Here is a 19,543-nt window from a genome sequence, read left to right on the forward strand (position 1 = left end):
TGACCCTTATGTATCACTCTTCAATGATGTGATCTTCAAGCTGCCTCTTCTTTGAAATGTCATCTTAGCTTTGATATCATGTTGAAAAATGTGGGGCAACTAAATTAGGTGATTTCTCTTTCTTTGATAATTGATTGTGATGTATTTTTACTTCACTTGATTAGCTTCTTTCACTTAGTTATTATTAGTGTTTTGTATCATCAAATAACTACCAAACAATGAAGATCAATACGCAAAATGTGGGTTGTTATCCAGGGCCAAAACCTCTCCTCTTGAGAGGAAAACCCACAAGAACTCTTCTCTTCCTATAGAATTTCAAATGACGAATTCCAAGACCTATGACCCTTGACCAAGACACCTCCAAGACCAAGTCAAACTTCTCCTTTGAAGAACTTTCTTCTAGCAAAGTCAACCCAAGTCAAACTAGCTTCACATTTGTTGCTACTCTCTTCTTCGACCTCAACTTCAAACCTACAATTTATGATTGCAATTTCAGCTACTACAGAAACCCTAGTTTTAACACATGTGGGGGAATACATTGTTTTTACCCTTCTCTCTTCTTCGCTTGAGATGGCTTCTTCTCCTAGGTAATTCGGCTTGCAAGGGAGACTTCTTTTATAGACAAATCTCGGCTTCCTAGTGTGACTGCAATTTGGTACTTGATGCAACAAGATTGATGCCCTAACTTCGCACATGTGAGGAAAGAAATCCCAAAACAATCCTTGAAATACCTCTATTTATCTCTCTTTTTCTCTCCTCCTCCTTTGCTTGATATAAGATTTCTTCTTGCCTTGTGATCGAACTTCTTGATGATTGAATGATCTCCTTTAAATGAGGTCGAGTGCTTCTATTTATAGGCTTCTTTGAGTGCCCTAATAGGTCGACTTATTCTTCTTAGAAGGTTGACTTGTCATCTTTTGAAGGTTGAATCGTTGTAGCACTATAACAAGGTCTTGGAGGGTCTTTGACTCTAATTTGACTAAAAAAATTCTTTACAATATACAATATGCCCAAAAGGGTCTTCCATACATGACAATGACTCTTTATGACTTGTTGACTCAAATACAAGCCCTAAAAGCATTCAATATATGCTTGACCTATAAATCAAGTAACCTTGAGCATGAAATCCATGCCTCAAGAATGACAATGATAATTTTATTTTTCTCGTTACATCAAATACATAAAATCATGATTACATTATGAAGACCGAACCTAGTTACATATTTCAACAATCTGGGGCCTGCTAGCGGGTTGTACGACTTTCCCATGCGAGGCAGTGCGAATTCTGGCAAAGTGAGTTGCCATTGAAAGAGTTCGAGCAAGCCATAGGGAGGCCGAATTATTGCAAAAGGGAGAAAATTTCTCAAAATTATTTTGCTAGCATATTTTCTGGAGGATTGCCAGTTGGGCATCCAAATTATTGTACTCATATTTTTACTATTGCATATAATAAAATAAACTCTCATCTACTGCATTGGTTTTCCCTTTGGGGTTTTTCTGGGGAAATTTGTCCAAAATAACTGTGTTAATTGTGTCCATGAATTTCCTAGTTCCAATTTAATTTTCCGCACCATATTTATTTTGTTGTGAAGAATTGTAGTGTGATTTATTCGATATTAATCAAAAAATTAATAAACTTCTAATCGGTTAGGAGAATAAACTCCAGTAGTCGTAGTTAAGGATTTTTCACATGATATCAGAGTGTGTTTGATCATATCCGAAGCTCAGAGGCAGGAAGGAGTGAGATCGTGTAGTTTCGGTGGCAAATCTGAAGCACTTTCTCCAGATCTATGCAGGCTATCCAGGAAATACATATAGCAGAGAGGCAGAGTTGGATTTCTAGATCCAGATTGGTAGAAATGTGCAAATTGCCTCACATCTATAGCAACATGCAGTGGATTTGCTAAAAAGAGGGTTTTGGTGGGCAGATTAGTTATTTTGCAGAGGAAATTTATCTAATCTGGGTGCAGAAGGTTTGCAACAAGTGTTTCAGTTGCATATTTACACACGGAAGGGAGAGAAAAGCACACTAAAGAGAGGAGATTTCCATATTTTATCATATTTCCAGTTGCAGTAGCAGGCTTGCCAGCCCAACTAGTCTGAGTTGTCGGAGAAGGATTTATGGAGGCAAGCAGAACTGCTCATTCCAGAGGGGTGTGAGTAGCAAAAGAGAAGCTGAGCAGGAGAGAGAAGGAGATTCCCAGGCTTAACCTCAAACTTATTTGAGTTTGGCAAGGATGGCCACAAAAGGACTCAAAGATCAAGACAGACTAGAGAGAGCCTCCAACTTTGGTGGATGGAAGGCTAGAATGTTGTTCTTGTTAGATGAGTATGGTTTGAAGGAGTATGTGGAGAACACTATTGCCATACCTACAAATGCTCAACAATAGGCAACGTACAAGAAAGAGATGGCCAAGGCTAAGAGGATGATCCTAGATGGCATCCAGGATCATATCATTTCGCATATTGCTACACTGAACTCAACGACAGAAATGTGGGATATCATAGTAAAGTTGTATGAGAATCCATCAAAGAATTAAAAAATGATTATCAAGGAGAAGTTGAGGACCACCAAAATGTAGAAAGGAGAAGATGTTATACCTTACCTCACCAAGATTCAGAATGTCAAAGATGAACTTGTTGTCATTGGAGAAAAGCCATCATATAGCGAGCTAGTCAGAACAACTCTAAACAGTTTCACCAAGGAGTGGCATACTTTCGTCCAAGTTATTTATGGACAAGATACGCCGCCTGGATGGGATCATTCATGGAGTGATTTCACTCCGAAGGAGATTAGACTCATCCTTGTGAATGGTACTTCCAATAGCAGCAATAAGGGATAGAAATAGGAGCAAGAGGAGGAGGAAAACATAGCCCTTGCAACCACGGGAAAGGCAAAGAAGGGTCCCAGTCAGGGACAAGGCTCAATGGGAGATGGAAGGAACAAAAAGGATATGTTGAATATCAAGTGCTTCGAGTGCGGTGAGTATGGCCACTATGTCACCCAGTGTCTTCAAAGGAAGAAGGACAATAAGGGGCAACAGGAGAAAACAACAACTTCGATAGAGATTAATGAATTAATCGCTAGATTGGAGAAGTTTGCATCGATAGCAACAATACCTTCAGGAGGAGGAGAAGTTTGATACCTATACATATGAAGCTAGGTAGGATCTAGCGCGGATGCAACAAGGAGATCAGTTTCAGATTGTTGCAGCAAGACCATCACCTTTGCTGCAGGGGCCCACATTATCGTAGTACCAGGATTAAGTGTTACCAGAGCTAGTTGCAGTCAAATGCTTGATAGATAGTGGTAGAGCTAGTTGCAGTAACACAGTGTAAGCAAATAGTAGTCAGATAGACAATAGTAGAGCTAGTTGCATTCAGATGATCGAGAGATAGTTGTAGAACTAGTTACAGTGACACAAGTGTAGTTCCAACCAGAAGATTCCCAGCGCAGAGCTATGCAATTCAATTTCCTATATAGGAGGACAGTGTGAATTTCCAGGAGGGAGCAAAGATATTTCCCATAGGGAGATCGAGACTCAGAGGGAGTCTAGCTTCAGAGGGAGTAGTGGTATGGAAGCTAGCACTTCAGGATCTAGGGAGATCAGAGTCATTATTGTAGTAGTTGCAGCAATAATGCAAAGATAGAAACAGAGCAATAGTAGTGTCACTGTGTCAGTACGAGTAGATCAAGTTTTTCACAATAGCTTGATAGACAATGTTTTCTTCACAGTGATTTCTAGTGACAGGGAGATTGGTCGGCGTGGAGAAGTGGAGGAGGTCAGTCAAACATCAACAATGCAGGATTGTCCAGGTGCAAGATAGTAGTATTAGTGGAGAGAACACCTTCCTCGCTAAGAGGGAGCGATAGTTTTTTGTAGCATCAGACAGGTGTTCTAGTCTCAATTTGTGTCTAAGAGGCGAAGGAACATGAGATCTCCAAAACCCAAAAAACGTTTCTCATGATAAGATTGCGAAATGCCTCAATTAAATTAATTGATCAATAATTAAAAATTGTCCAAGTCTAACTCAAGAAAATTGAATAATTAATGGGACTTTATTGAGGATGATCGAGAATGCTCTAGAGACTCACATGGATCTAGTCTAAGATTATATTAGCCGTTAATGAGGATATAATCATGATCGTTGAAGCTCCAACAAGAGATTATAAGAGCAGATCGATGGGATGAGGAGAGACACAAGTGAGGGAGCAATTATCCAGGCAGTGCAAATTTCCCCATGCATAGTGATTCAGTGAGGGAAGAATTAGAGCTAGTGGAGGAGCATCAGTAAGAGGGAGAAGCAAGAGGATAATTCCAAAGAGTTTTCCAGTGTCTCTCCAGTGCCAGTTTGACAGGATAAAGGAGGCCAAAAATTTCTGCAAAAAGGGCCGCATAACCAGTGCGAGTGAGCCAAAACCCAGCGCGAAGTGTAAGAAAGGTGGTCAATTCAGTTGCTGAAGGCCAAAAGATTGTCCGAAAGGCAGAGCAACTTCATTCCAAAGGTAGAGGGAGGCAAGATGACTCATCTAGAGCCAGTGAGTAGGCTGTATGATTTTCCCAAGCTAGGCAATGTGAATTATGGCAGAGCGAGTTTCTAGTGAAAGAGTTCAAGCAAGCTAAAGGGACGCCAAATTATTGCAGAAGTGAGAAAAATTTTTCCAAATTATTTTGCCAATATATTTCCATAGGATTGCTAGCTGGGCATCAAAATTATTGTACTCAAGTTTTTACTATTGCATAATAATAACATAAACCCTCATCTGCTGCACTTGGTTTTCCCTTTGGGGTTTTTCTTGTTGAGATTTGTAGCTTGGGAGGTATTCCAAACCCTAGGATTGAGAGTTGTAGAGGACTTGGTAGGCAAAAGTCTTTTGTGGACTTGAAACCCAAGCTTGGGGCTTTGTACCCATCGATGTTGGGGCTAAAACCATGGAGAGACTTAGACATGTGATGGATGGAGATGATAGAGGATGTCGAGATGAAATCAAACGCATCAAGAATCATCAAATTATTAATTGTGTATGTGAAGTTATTAATTTTTTAATGTAGAGTGTGGGATTGTAGCATGAGGTTCATGTAGGCTTGAGTTGGACAAGCCACATGACAAGCTGGCAACCCACTTTAGAGGCATTCGTTGGAGCCCTCTTGATGGATATAAATAAGAGGTGTTTATGACTCATTTGAACATCCATTTGTGCAACATAAGGGCAAGAGAAAGCGTGAGAAAGGGACTTGCTCTAGGAGAAATACATCTTTGTTTTGGGCCGTAGGTAGGAGCTACTTCAGCGAAGGAGAGAGACGACGTTAGGGCCTCTCTTGACACTATTTTGGAGTGCAAGTTAATTTGCAGCAAGGCCGCATAGGAGAGAAGCTATCCTGGGCTTGTTTGGCATGGAAAATCTTCCTTGAGCAGGCCAAAAAGGTGACATACCTATAATTTCTAGGCCGCATACCTGTAGTGGCAGTTTGGTAGGCTAAAGAAGCCTAAGATAGGGTGTTGTAGGAGCCTAACAAGGCAACGAGTTGCCTAGACTTGAAGAAGGGAGGATGCCACAGTATTTTAGGTGAGTTTTGGCCATAGATGGTGGGTTGTTGTGGGCTACAGGAGTTCCCTAACCAATGACCAGAATTCAGTCCATGAACAACAGTTGAAAGGTATGTTATTTCTCCATTCTTGCTAGGTGTTGGGTCTAGTTTTGGACCAGATTGGATGGGTTGTTTGTGAAGTCTGTTGGCAGCCGAGAGGAAGGGTTTCCTAGTAGTTGGATGCCCTAACCAGGAGCAGATGCTACAACAAGGATTGGTCACTCGTGGTCTGTTGGAGGGCAGCGTGAGAGTGGACCAAGTGTGGACAGTGGATTGGGCATTTATGGTCTGTTGGAGGGCAGCGTGATAGTGCCCAAGTTGGAGCCCGGTGTGCACCATCTTCATGGACTTAGGTGGTTTCTAGAGTGGCAGTTGAAGAGCTCAAGCGTTTGATCAGCCAGGAGCAGTTTGAGTAGCCCCAAACTTCTGTGTGGAGAAGAACATCTACAGTAGAAGATGGGTGGTCCTCCTAGCTCGTGTTGATTGTAAGAGATGGACATCTTGCAGTAATAAATGGAAACCCTCCATGCCCTATGTTAGTCTTCATTGGAGTAATGCAGGAAGACTATAGTGGGTTGAAGTCCCTGAGTAGCTGAGTAGCAGTGGGCAGATGAGATTTGTTCACAAACGAAGTTGTGCACAACTCGACAGGTGTCTCGATATGTTGTGCCCTTGATGGACTAAGGGACAACTAATGAACAAATTGGATAGTCGAGGTTCAGTGGCTAGATGGACATGGATAGTTTATGGAGACAGTTCTATAGATTGGGAGCCAAAGGACCGAGCAGGTACAAGGTACGACCGAGAGGAGTTGAGAGAGTGCCCTACAACCAGATGGTCAGAGTATCTTGTTGAGGGTAGATTGGTTGTCGATGGATTGAGACCAAGCCCCAGTTTTTGTATCTTGTACTAGTGGATATTTGAGGGCCATTATCTCTGGTACGAGAGCCCTAGACTGTTGTATTATTCAGTTTGATTAATATAACAAAGTTGGGTTGAAAATTTGTAAAAGATTGTCTATATTTGTGCATGTGTGATTTACTGTTCTTTATTTTCCACTATAATATGTTTTGATACGTGGTTTGGTAGCGTTAGTGATTCAAGATTCTATCCTAGACACCAATATCATGGGAAAACAACATTTTTGGGTACATTAGTCTAAAATAACCATGTTAATTGTGTGCATGAATTTCTTGGTTCTAGTTTAATTTTCCACAACATATTTATTTTTTTGCAAAGAATTGCAATGTGATTTATTCAATATTAATCAGAAAATTATTAAACTGCGAATCGGCTAGGAGAATAAATTCCAGTAGCAACAATTCAAGGATTTTTCACACATTGAATATTTCTTGCCCTAGGTCTTGATCTTTCTCTTAGGTATTTCTTGGAGAACCTTTATTCATCAAGCCAAGATTGAGCCTCTCCTTTGAATGGGCCTTCAGAATCACATCATACTATGTCACTGATACTATCATTATTGGTGATTTCCTCCATACCAGGACTCCTCCCATCAATGAAAGTTTGTAAAGAGCAGGGGACACTAACTGAGGTGACAAAGGGTCTTTATCTCGTTGTTGTCATTTGGTCTAGTAGTTATTCCTTAGGTACCCCTACTAGACTGTGTGGCAACAGTGCACATTGAACCTTTTGATGCATTATATTGTGAAGTGTGAAAATTTCAACGCTGAAGTCCTATTGCAGGAACTGGAATTTATTTTTCTAATTGTTAATTAATTTAACAATTTATCTGCTACGACAAACATCAAATAAATCACACTGCAACCTCACAAATAAATTGCAGAAGAAAATAACATTGGAAACTGAGCAATGCTAGCACACACACACATAAAAATTAACACATTTATTTTTGGACAAATGTCCCTGGCTAAGTCACATGACACGAGGACACAAGACACGGAGGACACATTTTATATATATATATATATATATATATATATATATATATATGCCGAAATATAGTTTTTTATCCATATTAAATTGCAGGTTGTAGCTTATCTAATCAAATTAAAATATAATTACTTCTCAAAGTTCATAGTTCACTTAAAAAAAATAAATAGAATCAAAATTTACTATTTAGAAATTAGAATGTGATATGCTTGGTCTTGATTCTTGAATATTCAATGTTCATTGTTCATGTACAACTTACAAGCACATAAGAAAATAACTAAAGTCTAATCCTATTGATTTCCTCTGCCCTTCTTGCGAGAAAATGCCATAGCTTTCCCTTTCCCTCTAGATGTAGATGCTGGTGCTGGTGGAGTTGGCAGTGGAGTTTGCTATGCTCTAGAAGCTGAAGAACTAGAAGTAGGAGCTATAGGAGGTAGACCACGTCCTCTACTGGTGGCAAGGGTAGCCCGGGCAGGTGGTGTCACCTGGAAACATTACAATCTCCCAATCCTGAAATCCTGAAAAACTGATAAGTCTGCTGCATTTTGAATGAAATCTAAAATTCTACCTTCTCCATATGAAATCCAATGAGGCCGGAACCACTCTCAAACATCCTGAGTCATTTCATGGTAATGTTAAAAATTTAAGTAAAAGGATGAAAATGAAGATTAAGGAGAATTTCACTTTTAATTTAAGAATTTAACATTACCATGAATAGCATATCAATACTAGGGCCTAGACTTGATCATTAAGCTGCCCCACTCAAAAATTATTTGTTTCTTTCAAAAAAAATTGCAGCTTATGTAGGCAATGTTTTCTATCAACGGAATACGTGTTTTCTAGATGTAGGACACGACAAATACCGGCGAATATGTTTTACATTTTACAGGACATGATGAAAAACGTTTTCGACACGTTTTAGGGCCGTTTTCGTGTCCGACATGTAAAATACGGGACACGGGACCTTGGAGGATGTGTCCTGTGACTTAGGTCCCTAGAAAAACCCAACTAGGGAAAATTGCTGCAACAACTAAGGGTTTTTATTGTTATGCAGCAGAGAAATTCTGAGTACAATCTAGATGCACAAACTGGCAATCCACTATAGGAAAAATTGGCCACAAAATTAGTGAGACAAATTTTGTCTCACCCGACACTGATCTAGCTCTGAAACTGGCTCTGAATGGGCTCCACGAAACCCCTGTGTTAGCGTCTATGTCAAATCTACGCAGACACTAGGACGCTCTACTTGGAACTATGACTGATCAAGCGGTCTGCCTAATCCAACCTCTGAGAATGATTCGCTGACAGCTTCTAGAAATCTTCCTAGCCTCCAACAACTGAATCGACCCTCTGTTTGGATAAATCAGACTCTACCTCTAAATCTTTTGTGTTGGGACTGCGTAGCCTCACTGAGAAACTCGGCCTCCTGTAGCTGACTCTCTGGATCTGGAAAAAAACTTTCCTCCGGACTCACTGTTCCTAACCCTCTCTGTCTCTACTTCCTTTTTTGGCTTTCTAGCAATTATCGTTGCTCTTTGGAAATCAAACTGCCAAGGAACTCGAACCCCACAAGTGTGTTCTCCATCTACCCATCGACTTCTTCTTATAATTCTCTGTCAGAGCACCAACGACCAAGATTAAAACATAATCAAGGGCTAGGACCATATTGGAGTCGATATGGGTGAGTTTCTAGATTATTTTCACCTTATCTCAATTAATTATGATTAATTAACCCCTTTCCCTAAGTTTAGACTTAGGAAATAATTAAAAAGAACTTAGGAAATAATTAAAAAATGGGCTAATAATCTAATTGAGGCACTTCTAGGTGGAATTTCCAGAAATGATTTCTGGGTTATCGAGATCTCATGTGTCTTAGCCTCTCCACAAAGTTTTGAGACTAGAACACCTATGATGCTACAGAAACTAACATGAATCATAGAGAATGTGGATGGATTAATAAGCTTTACAAGAAAAGGAAGCAACCATTAAATTTGTCACAGGGCATACAAGGGTAAACTACTTTTATGGCACTTACTCCAAGTTGTAGTTGTTTAAACTTTCAAAAAAAAAATTGCGAGTTATTATCTCACCTTTAGGCAGCCAGTGAAGGTAAGACAAGATTTAACTAATATGGCGACATGTGAATCATGGGATGATATTAAAACTGATAGAGATGGTGCTAATGTAGTGAAGGACACTATTCTTTACAATTACTTTTGGTCACAGATTAAATGTGTTTTGCAATTCACCAAACCAATTTATTACATGATCAAGTTTGCAAATTCAGATCGGACAAAAATTGGGGAGGCGCATGGGTTAGATGGATAACATGTTGGGGTACATTAAAGACATTGTTGAGCCTAGAGATATCACCTTGTACGATTATATTCATGCAGAGGTGGAAAAATGATGGGAAATGCTAAACATTCCATTGCATGCCTTAGCATATGTTCTAATACCTAAATACTATCATCCATCATGGCTTTCAACACCAATGCCTAGGGGGGTAGCAAGAGAAAACCACACCTAGATCTAGAGGTTCTATTTGGTTATATGAAAGCATTGGATAGAATAGTCCCTAATGAGAGTCTACCATGCTACTGAAACAATTGAGCAACTATACCCATGGTACTGGTCCATTTGGGAGCAATCATGCAATTAAAGATCAAGAGAATTTCTCTTCTCATGAGTGGTGGAACATGCATGGAGGTGCTACTCCACTTCTACAAACTTTGGCATTGCGAGTGCTATCACAAGTGCTAAACACTTCTTCTGCAGAGAGGCGTTGGAGCTCTTATTCTTTCACCCATAGTGTTAAAAGGAACAGGTTAAATTTAGACCAAGAAAAGAGCTTGGTTTATCTTCACTACAACTTGTGATTGTTGTCCCATTATTGTGAGGATGCAAAGAATAATAAAGACCTTAACCTTTTGGACAAAAATCTAGAGGAGGCCAATTTGAAGGATGGAGTGTTGCGATTAGATAAATTTGAGGATGTTCTTCTCCAGGATGATGATGATCGAGTTCATATTCCACCCCCATTTGGTCCCATAGTTCCCAAGTTCCATTCTTCAACGCCAACATCAGGGACTTCATCTTTATCAATTCCACAACTTCCACAACCACCATCTTCTTCACCACCACCACGTGGAGGCTCACGTAGTGGTTGTGTTGAAGATTCTAAGTTTACTTAGTTAGAAACCCTCCATGCACTTTATCTAATTTATTCCTACCTACTTGTTATTTTACTTAACAAGTTATTTCCAATGTAAATATTGAAAATAAACACTAGTGCATGCTCAACATTTTACAGATCAGCAACTAAAGGAAACAGAAACAATCACACCATATGACACCATTATTTTTGGACTAATGTCCCCAGAAAAACCCAATGTGGGAAAACCGGTGCAACTATCTTAGGGTTTTCTTATTAAGCAATATCAAAGTACAATATGGGTGCCAGAACTGGCCTACCCAACAGAAAATTTCCTTGGCAGTAATACCTCTCAATTTCTGACAAATATCCTGGCTGAAACCCTTGATAAATCTTCCGGCAGCTACTCAGCACAAATCTGCCCCAGAAACCCCAGCGACAAATATCCTGGCTGAAACCCTTGATAAATCTTCCGGCAGCTACTCAGCACAAATCTGCCCCAGAAACCCCAGCATCAGCCTCTCTCTGTACTGCGTCAGCCTCTCTCTGTACTGCGCCAGCCCCTCTTTGCCCAGCGTTGGCCCTGTGTTACACCGGATGGATCTCTGTCAACCTTAGAGGCCTTGCGTCAGCAACGATGGCCTCTCTGAGGCTCTGCGCAGCTCCCGGCAGCCTCTGCATGGCCCTGCGTGAGCCCTGGCTAGCTCTACGTCACTCTCCCAGGCTACTGCGCTGCTCTCCCGGCACTATCTCTACCTCTCTGTCTCTCTGTACTCAAATGCCCCTCAGCTACATCTCCCAATCACTAATTCTATCTCTCTTAGCAAACCCCGCTCTAGAGAATAGAATCACTGATCACTCTAGTGTCCTCTCCAAGTGACCCTCAAGCCTCCTTTTATACTTTTCTCGTTGACATATCAACGGCCAATATTAAGTCCCTAATCAATGGCTAAGATTAGATCTGGCTTGATCCATGTCTTTTGGACCATTCTAACATAGTTTTATATTAATCCACATTAATATTTTTATTTCCCTAAGTTTAGACTTCGGGACTCCATTAAAAATATTAAATATTTTAATAGAACCTGAACTGTTTAGAATCTACCCAAACCCTTTCTGCGTATTGGAGATCTCATGTGCCCCAATCTCTCCACCAAATTTCGTGGCTATAGCACATCCGATGCTACCACAAATCAACACTCCCTCTTAGCGAGGACTGTGCTCTAGCAATACTCCTCACTGAGTATTACTCTGATCATCCAGCATCGGTCCCTGTGCTGATGCTAGGCCTGTTGCCCACCATCCTCTGCACTGTTGTATCCTGTACTGCTGCCCATGGTTCTGCCACTGCCACTACTGCATCTATACGACAGCTCCCTCTGCATCCGTGCTGTTGTTGGTCCTTTCTCCCAACACTGCATCCGCACTGCAACTCCTCTCATCATGTTGCATCATGTTGCCCACTGCTGCACTGCAACTCAATTACTGAGAAGTAAGTAACTGATCTCCCAACTCTGACCTCTCTGTTGGGCTAGAGACCCTCCTGATGCTGAAGCTCCCTCTACCGCTGACAAGTGCTCCCTCTCTGACCTTTGCGCTGTTGCAACAACTCCCTGCATCTCGCACCGTTGCACACCTCTTTGTGCCATCCTACACTGGTGCAACACTCCTGTGCCTCTCGCACTGTTGCAGCCTGCTAGCCTCGCGCTGTCTCGGGACTCCTGCACTGTAGCTCTCTCTGCTGCTCCATCCACATCCATCTCTACCCACATTAGCCAGTCCTGCTACTCTTCGGGGCTCCCGTAGCAAGGTCTAATCCAAGAGGCTGGGTACCTCAAGGATCCTGCCCCTCATCGCCTGTAGTCTGCCCGACTATAGCTCGATGTCTCCCCATTTCCGCTCAAGTGGTGCGTGTGCACTCATGGCACACAAAACAGAATGGATCCTGGCCTTCCAGATGACAAAGTTGGATGCCTCATCCAACCTATCCTGATCCCTAAGCCCATTCATGGCCATCTCTTTGCTCTTCTTGTTGACTCCTCCGAGTCTCTCTACTTCCTGCCTGGAAGTTCTCTGTTCGACTCCTACTAAGTCTACTTCCTGTCTAGAAGTTCTCTATTCGACTCCTGCTGAGTCTACTTCCCGTCTGGAAGTTATCTTCTAGACTCCCTCTCAGACCTTATTTCCCTGTTGGAAATCCTTTTTCTGCTGTCAAGATGCCCCCTACTTTGATCATCTTGTGTAACCGCACCACTGATCCAGGTTCCTTGGCTAGAAACCATTGGTAGCAGCTCCTCTGGCCTTGCTCTGTCAGGTACTGTTCTGACTACAGTACCTCACCAGCTCCACTCTACAATATTCCCACAGCCTTCTAAACCCCATCAACCTGAAGGTGAGAGCTCCCAAGCTCTACGCAGTCCTCGCACTAGCAACCCGACCTCCTTAGCCCACTGCGTCAGCCCTTCCAGCGACTGCGTGGCTTTGCATGAGGCTCCCTTTGCCTTCCTTAGCCTCTGTGTTGCCTATTCCCAACTCACCTTTGATGACGCAGGCACTGCATCACCCTTCCCTTGTTGCTGCTCTGCTAGAAACAACTTTTGTCACCTCGGGACCACTGTTTTTTGCTGCTATCGCTCCGCTCTGCTGATGTCCTTAGTCCTCCTGTGATCTGCAATCATGCTCTGATAGCATGTTGAAGTTTCTAAGTTTACTTAGTTAGAAACCCTCCATGCACTTTATCTAATTTATTCCTACCTACTTGTTATTTTACTTAACAAGTTATTTACAATGTAAATACTGAAAATAAACACTAGTGCATGGTCAACATATTACAGATCAGCAACTAAAGGAAACAAAAACAATCACACCATAAGACACCATTATTTTTGGACTAATGTCCCCGGAAAAACCCAATGTGGGAAAACCGGTGCAACTATCTGAAGGTTTTCTTATTAAGCAATATCAGAGTACAATTTGGGTGCCAGAACTGGCCTACCCAACAAAGAATTTCCTTGGAAGTAATACCTCTTAGTTTCTAACAAATCTCCTAGCTCAAACCCTTGATAAATCTTTCGACAGCTACTTAGCACAAATCTGCCCCAGAAACCCCAGTGTCAGCCCCTCTCTGGATTGCGTCAGCCCCTCTCTGCCCAGCGTTGGCCCCAGAAACCCCAGTGTCAACCCCTCTCTGGATTGCGTCAGCCCCTCTCTGCCCTGAGGCCCTGCGTCAACCCTCTGGCCCTCTGCATCAGCGACGATGGCCTCTCTGAGGCTCTGCACAGCTCCCGGCTGCCTCTGCGTGGCCCTGCGTGAGCCCTGGATGGCTCTGCGTCACTCTCCCCGACTACTGCGCTGCTCTCCTAACACTATCTCTGCCTCTCTGTACTCAAATGCCCCTCAGCTGCATCTCTTGATCACTAATTCTATCTCTCTAAGCAAACCCCGCTCTAGAGAATAGAATCACTGATCACTCTAGTGTTCTCTCCAAGTGACCCTCAAGCCTCCTCTTATGCTTTTCTCGTTGACATATCAACGACCAAGATTAAGTCCCTAATCAACGGCTAAGATTAGATCTGGCTTGATCCATGTCTTTTGGACCATTCTAACACAGTTTTATATTAATCCACATTAATATTTTTATTTCCCTAAGTTTAGACTTAGAGACTCCATTAGAAATATTAATGATTTTAATATCTCCTAAACTATTTAGAATCTGCCCAAACCCTTTCTGGGTATTGGAGATCTCATGTGCCCCAACCTCTCCACCAAATTTAGTGGCTAGAGCACATCCGATGCTACCACAAATCAACAGGTTGTGGTGGAAGGAGGAGAGATTAATAGATACATTCATAGTTTACTACTTTTGTCATAGATTAGACTCTAGACTCTAGAGTGTTAGACTTGCTGTGAATTTGAACTTTTGTCTTACTCTTCCTAGTTTATTGTATACTTGATGGTGGCCAAGTGCCCTATTTTGTAAACATTATTATTTGAATTTTGGACATGACTCATGTTGACAGTTGCTCACTTGCTAGATAAGTTATTTGAATGTTTATGATTTTATCTTCTAAATGTCTACTTTCTATTATATGCTTAAAATTTTGGTACTTTCTACCTTCTATTATCTATGATATGCTTAAAAATTTGATGTATGTTTGTAATTGCTAGAATCTAGATGGTTGATGCTCAAATAATTAATCATCGATTTACAATGGATTCCATATCTATCTTGATTTATGTACACATGCATGTTTTCATATTTTCTACAACTAATTTGGTATTTTGGATGTTTTTTTTAAATATAAATGCATATATATATATATATATATAGTAGACGCTTCGCTTCCTAGATTTTTGGAAAATGATGCTTCCGACGCTTCACTTCCAAAAAAGGTCCCCACTTCATGCAACATTGGGGATGACTATTGGCAAGGGGGAAACATATTGCAAAAAAAGCTAGGCATGAACACTAAGACGAGAGGAGAAACAACAATGGAACAATATTGAAAAACTTTGAAAGGAAAAGCCCATAATTGAGCCATGGAAATGGTCAGTGTCCAAGAGAAGAAAGCTACAAGGTAAGGCCGTGAAAAGCTAGGCAACTGACAAAAGTAGCCAGAAGATAACGGAGCGAAAGAGAAAGAGGTCAATAAAATATCTGTTTTGCAAGGGAGAGGAGGAGAGAAGATTGGTCTCTTGCAGAGCCTCCACAAAGCAACAAAGAACCAAGGAAGGAAAAAACTCTTGATCGACCAGAATATATAAGAAATTGGAATGATTACCTGCTAAGAAATGCCACTGCCAGAGACTTCTTGTCCCATGAAGAGCCATCATTCCGCTAGTTGAGCTGCATTGATTGATAGAGGATTGCAAGCCACGTGCCAATTGATTCCATAAAACCACATCATTACCATTTACCTCGTGAGGTGATCATCCGTCATAATCTGTTTGCCTAGGGCAGGGCTATCTGGCGACCATCGATCACCAAGAACGCAGGCCATGGATATGCCCAATACCCATCCTAAACACTTGACATTGTACTGTAAAGTTAACCAAACTGGTTGCCCTCGAACTCCAACTATCACTCATGTTTAAAGGTGGTGGAGGATTAATGCACCTAGATGGCATAGTACGCACCCACACCCGTGGCAATACGCATGCCCCGCCCGTCGCCCATCAAACACCCCATCAGGGATCAAAGAAAAAGAGTTAAATGGGGATGACGTTATGAATACTTTTCTTAATGGTGAAAAAGACCAATTTTTTTTCTTAACCCCGTGAAATTGAGCACTCAATGATTGATACCCCTTGTCAAAATCTTGATCCTATTGATCCATCTTTTGAGCATATTGAAAGTGTCAATTTTGAAGAAGAAATAGTGGACTTTTCCTCATCCTATGAATAAAATGATGATTCTGTAAGTGTTGTTTATTTTTTCCACATCAGATCTAAATAAAACAACATTGTTGTCACTTTGAAATGACCCAATTTATGATACTGATGTTGAGGGAGAAGATACAATTGATGAACTTGGATTTAGTGAAGATGCAGATGGGCTGTTTTTGTCTTCTCCTCTAGCATTTCTTACCTATAAAGAGGGCAAAGTGGAGGTGATTATTACTCAATTTTTTTGAGTGTGAGATTGAGTTGTGTGCTAATCAGTAGCAGACGAATTTTGTGTTGCAGCAGTGTACTGTTTTTCCAGATTTACTGAAAAGCAGGTTTCAGGTTTGAGAGTTCTTCAGTTTTGTACTTTCTGTCCTATATTTTCAGTATGATGTGTTTGTCAATTAGCGTATTCAGAATCTACAGTTTTGATAGTCCTCAAAGTTTTCTGTTTTAGCTGTTAGCATTTTCTGAGTGCAGAATCTGCCTATCATTGTTTAAATTTTTTTCTGTAAATGTCCTTTCTTTCCTGTCAATGTAGGTTGTTCTTCAGAGCCATTAAAAATGAATTGATGACAATTTGCTCTCATGGTTCTCCTAGATGAGGCCTCAACAAACATCATTGAAAAAAATGAGTCACCAATACTTTTGACCACAAAATTAAAATTTACAAATCAGATAATTAACTTTAACCACCAACCTCGGGGGCATAAATGTAGGCAATTGTAAAGGCTCCTAAAATGCATAGTCGTGCTCCGAAGAGAAGAATAGTAGTGACAACTTCATGCTGAGGAAACATTAATGGAAGAATAAAGATGCAACATAAGAAAAAAGTTGCAGCCATTGACAATTTGCGCCCAAAACGGTCCATAAGACCTGCTGACAAGGCATACCCAGGAATCTCTGCCACCATGCAAAGCCAGTTGTAATAACATGTATTAGAACTAGAACCCATCAAATTAGTAACTTTAACATAAATGTGAATAAAGAGATCTTCCTCAGCTTTCTTGCAAGATAACATGAGTATAATCTGTAGCATATCTTTCATTTGACTCATCAGGCAAATTTGATGTGCAGAAATAGAATGAAGTGCAGAAAGCCCTCACATTTGGGTTCAGTAATGTCAGATGGAATTCTTACCTGCTAAACTTGAAATAAAAACATCTCTGTAAAGACTACTATCACTGGAAGCCGTTAAATGGATAGCCTTCGATGTGCAATCTCCACTTCCACCACTCAATTGGGAAGAAAGCAAGACAACTCCATAGTAGCCAAATGCATTTGAAAATAGTAATGACCATAGCAGAAGTGTTGATTTGACTAATGAAGGGGAAAAGAGACCATAAAACTGTGACAAAACTCCTTCACTTTTTGTTTCCATTTTGCTTACATCTAACTTCCCTTGGGATTTCAACAAAGCTTCTTCCAACCCATCAATGTCATCTACTTTATTGAGTTGCATTCTGAGATCATTAACAAATTTCCCAGGTGGAAGTTGCCTTTTATTCACATGTGCAACTTTTTCAAGAATGTGAAGCGCATCTTCATTTCTACCCTTCATTATAAGATACCGTGGAGATTCTGGGACTACAAAATAGAACAAAAGCAGAATCAATAAAGGTGCGGAAGATAGTCCAAGTAACCACCTCCAACCCAATGTTGGCATGACAATCTGCAACAAGAGAAAAGAGAATATTAATATAGTGTCAGAATTTCCACTGCACATCAGAAAAAACAATTATCAACCTATAAACGTTTTCAGTACAAGGAAATTACATCTGATGCTCAATAACTGGTAGCCCCATATTACCATGAGAGACTACTACATATTCAAATCAGACCAAAACAAATAGCAAGGAAGCTATGGAATGAGGTGAAAGAAAACAAGTTGGGAACCAATTTGTTTGGGAGACACAAATTAGTGGCCTAGCCACTTGGTTGAATTTGAGCAAGATTATTGATTAAATTAGATTTTTCTATTATGAGACCAGTGCCTTAATGGAGTCACAATTCTTGCTTATCGTAAATTGAAACCAAGTGACCGGATGGACATCCGCTGCTTGAATGATTGACTAGCTTATATGATATGCAAGTCCTAGGACCTATGTGAGATGCAATGATCTTGGTAAATTTTAATTATATGCCTAGTCTAGGTGGAAGTTTACCCCTAACTGTTTTGAGAAACCATCCTCAAAGTAAGTTGTGAAATGGAAAACAACGGGAAGCAGGCAGCGACCTGATTAACGATACCTCCCTCTGCGTTCCACTCGCCCAGTGCCTCCGACGTTGTAGAGACTGTGGCTCTGACGACTGCAAGGTCACTGTGTTAACCACTAGGAAGAGTTGAATCTCTCAAGCTAGTTTGGAAAGGGTTTCCCTAAGAGTCTATCAACCTAGCTTATGCTAGGAGGTAAATTATTAATGCAAGCTAGATCCTAGAATGCTTATGCAAGATGATGACTGAAGTTTATCATAAGTTAAGATTTGTTATGTTATTCAAGTACTAAATGTGAATTATCTTAAAGCAAGAGTACTTAACAATATTGAGATAACAATCTTAAACAAGATAAATGCTAATAGATACAAGTGCAAACTTCAACTAGAGATCAATCCACGAGATGCTTAACCAAAGCTATTCAAAAAGATTCTTATGCCAAGTACCACAATGCCAATTAGATCTTAGATGTTCAGATTACAATTACCAAAGGTGATTCCAAACAAGATTATGTGCGATCCTATTACTTAATGGCAATTATGAAGAGGAACTCAATCAGATCCACAAGACACCAATATGCACAAGAGACTTATCACCAAGATGATTTATGATTCAAGTACTTTTAGTGAGTGAGCCCATTAGATGTGAAATATAAATTATTATATCAAATAAACTCACAATAAAAACACAATGTTAGCCACTTCCACAATGTAAATGCTAGAAACCATAGTTACAGGAACCGTCCCCCCTGCAAGGATCTGGAGGCAAAACCGCGTCCCGTCTGGATCTGCTACCGATCCTTCGGCAAATAGGATCCGCGGTTCCGCCTTTTTTTGGCAATTCCTGGAAAATTGGATCTGTGGGGCCCCGATCCACGGATCCGGAAAGGATCGAGTGCGGATCTGGAAAGGATCGAGTGTGTATCCACCGCAGATCGCGAGTGGATCCGAGATAAGGTGGACGGTTCACACGGTTCCGTGGGGCATTTTTTTGGAAATTTCGAATTGTTATGTGAGGAACTACACTTTCCAAATACTCTCAAGGTGCCCCTTGATGCTCCCTAGACGCTTCCTAGATTCTCCCTAATGGTAATGTTATATTCTTAAAGTAAAAGTGGCATTCTCCTTTATCTTTCATTTCCATCCTTTTACTTAAATTTTAACATTACCATGAAATGACTCAGGATGTTTGAGAGTGGTTCCAACCTCATCAAACTTCATATGGAGAAAATAGAATTTCATATCCCATTCAAAATTCAGCAGACTTAACAGTTTCAGGATCAATGGA

At 40.8% G+C, this 19,543-nt stretch overlaps 1 protein-coding gene across 1 annotated transcript in view; it reads right to left on the reverse strand.

Moving 5' to 3' along the window:
* The window catches only part of LOC149149332 (organic cation/carnitine transporter 7-like), a 224,634-nt gene that overhangs the window by 33,454 nt on the left and 171,637 nt on the right, over nt 1-19,543 (reverse strand). The window contains exons 4-5 of the mRNA XM_089439759.1: nt 17,182-17,713; nt 16,742-16,944 (exon numbers count right to left, since the gene is read on the reverse strand). Coding sequence (XP_089295885.1) covers nt 16,742-16,944; nt 17,182-17,713 — 735 coding nt within the window. The remainder of the gene's footprint in view (nt 1-16,741; nt 16,945-17,181; nt 17,714-19,543) is intronic.

Source organism: Pinus tabuliformis, chromosome 9 (genome assembly GCF_031772625.1).
Source record: "Pinus tabuliformis cultivar Carrire ecotype Pingquan chromosome 9, CPIR1, whole genome shotgun sequence".
Taxonomy (NCBI): Eukaryota; Viridiplantae; Streptophyta; class Pinopsida; order Pinales; family Pinaceae; genus Pinus; species Pinus tabuliformis.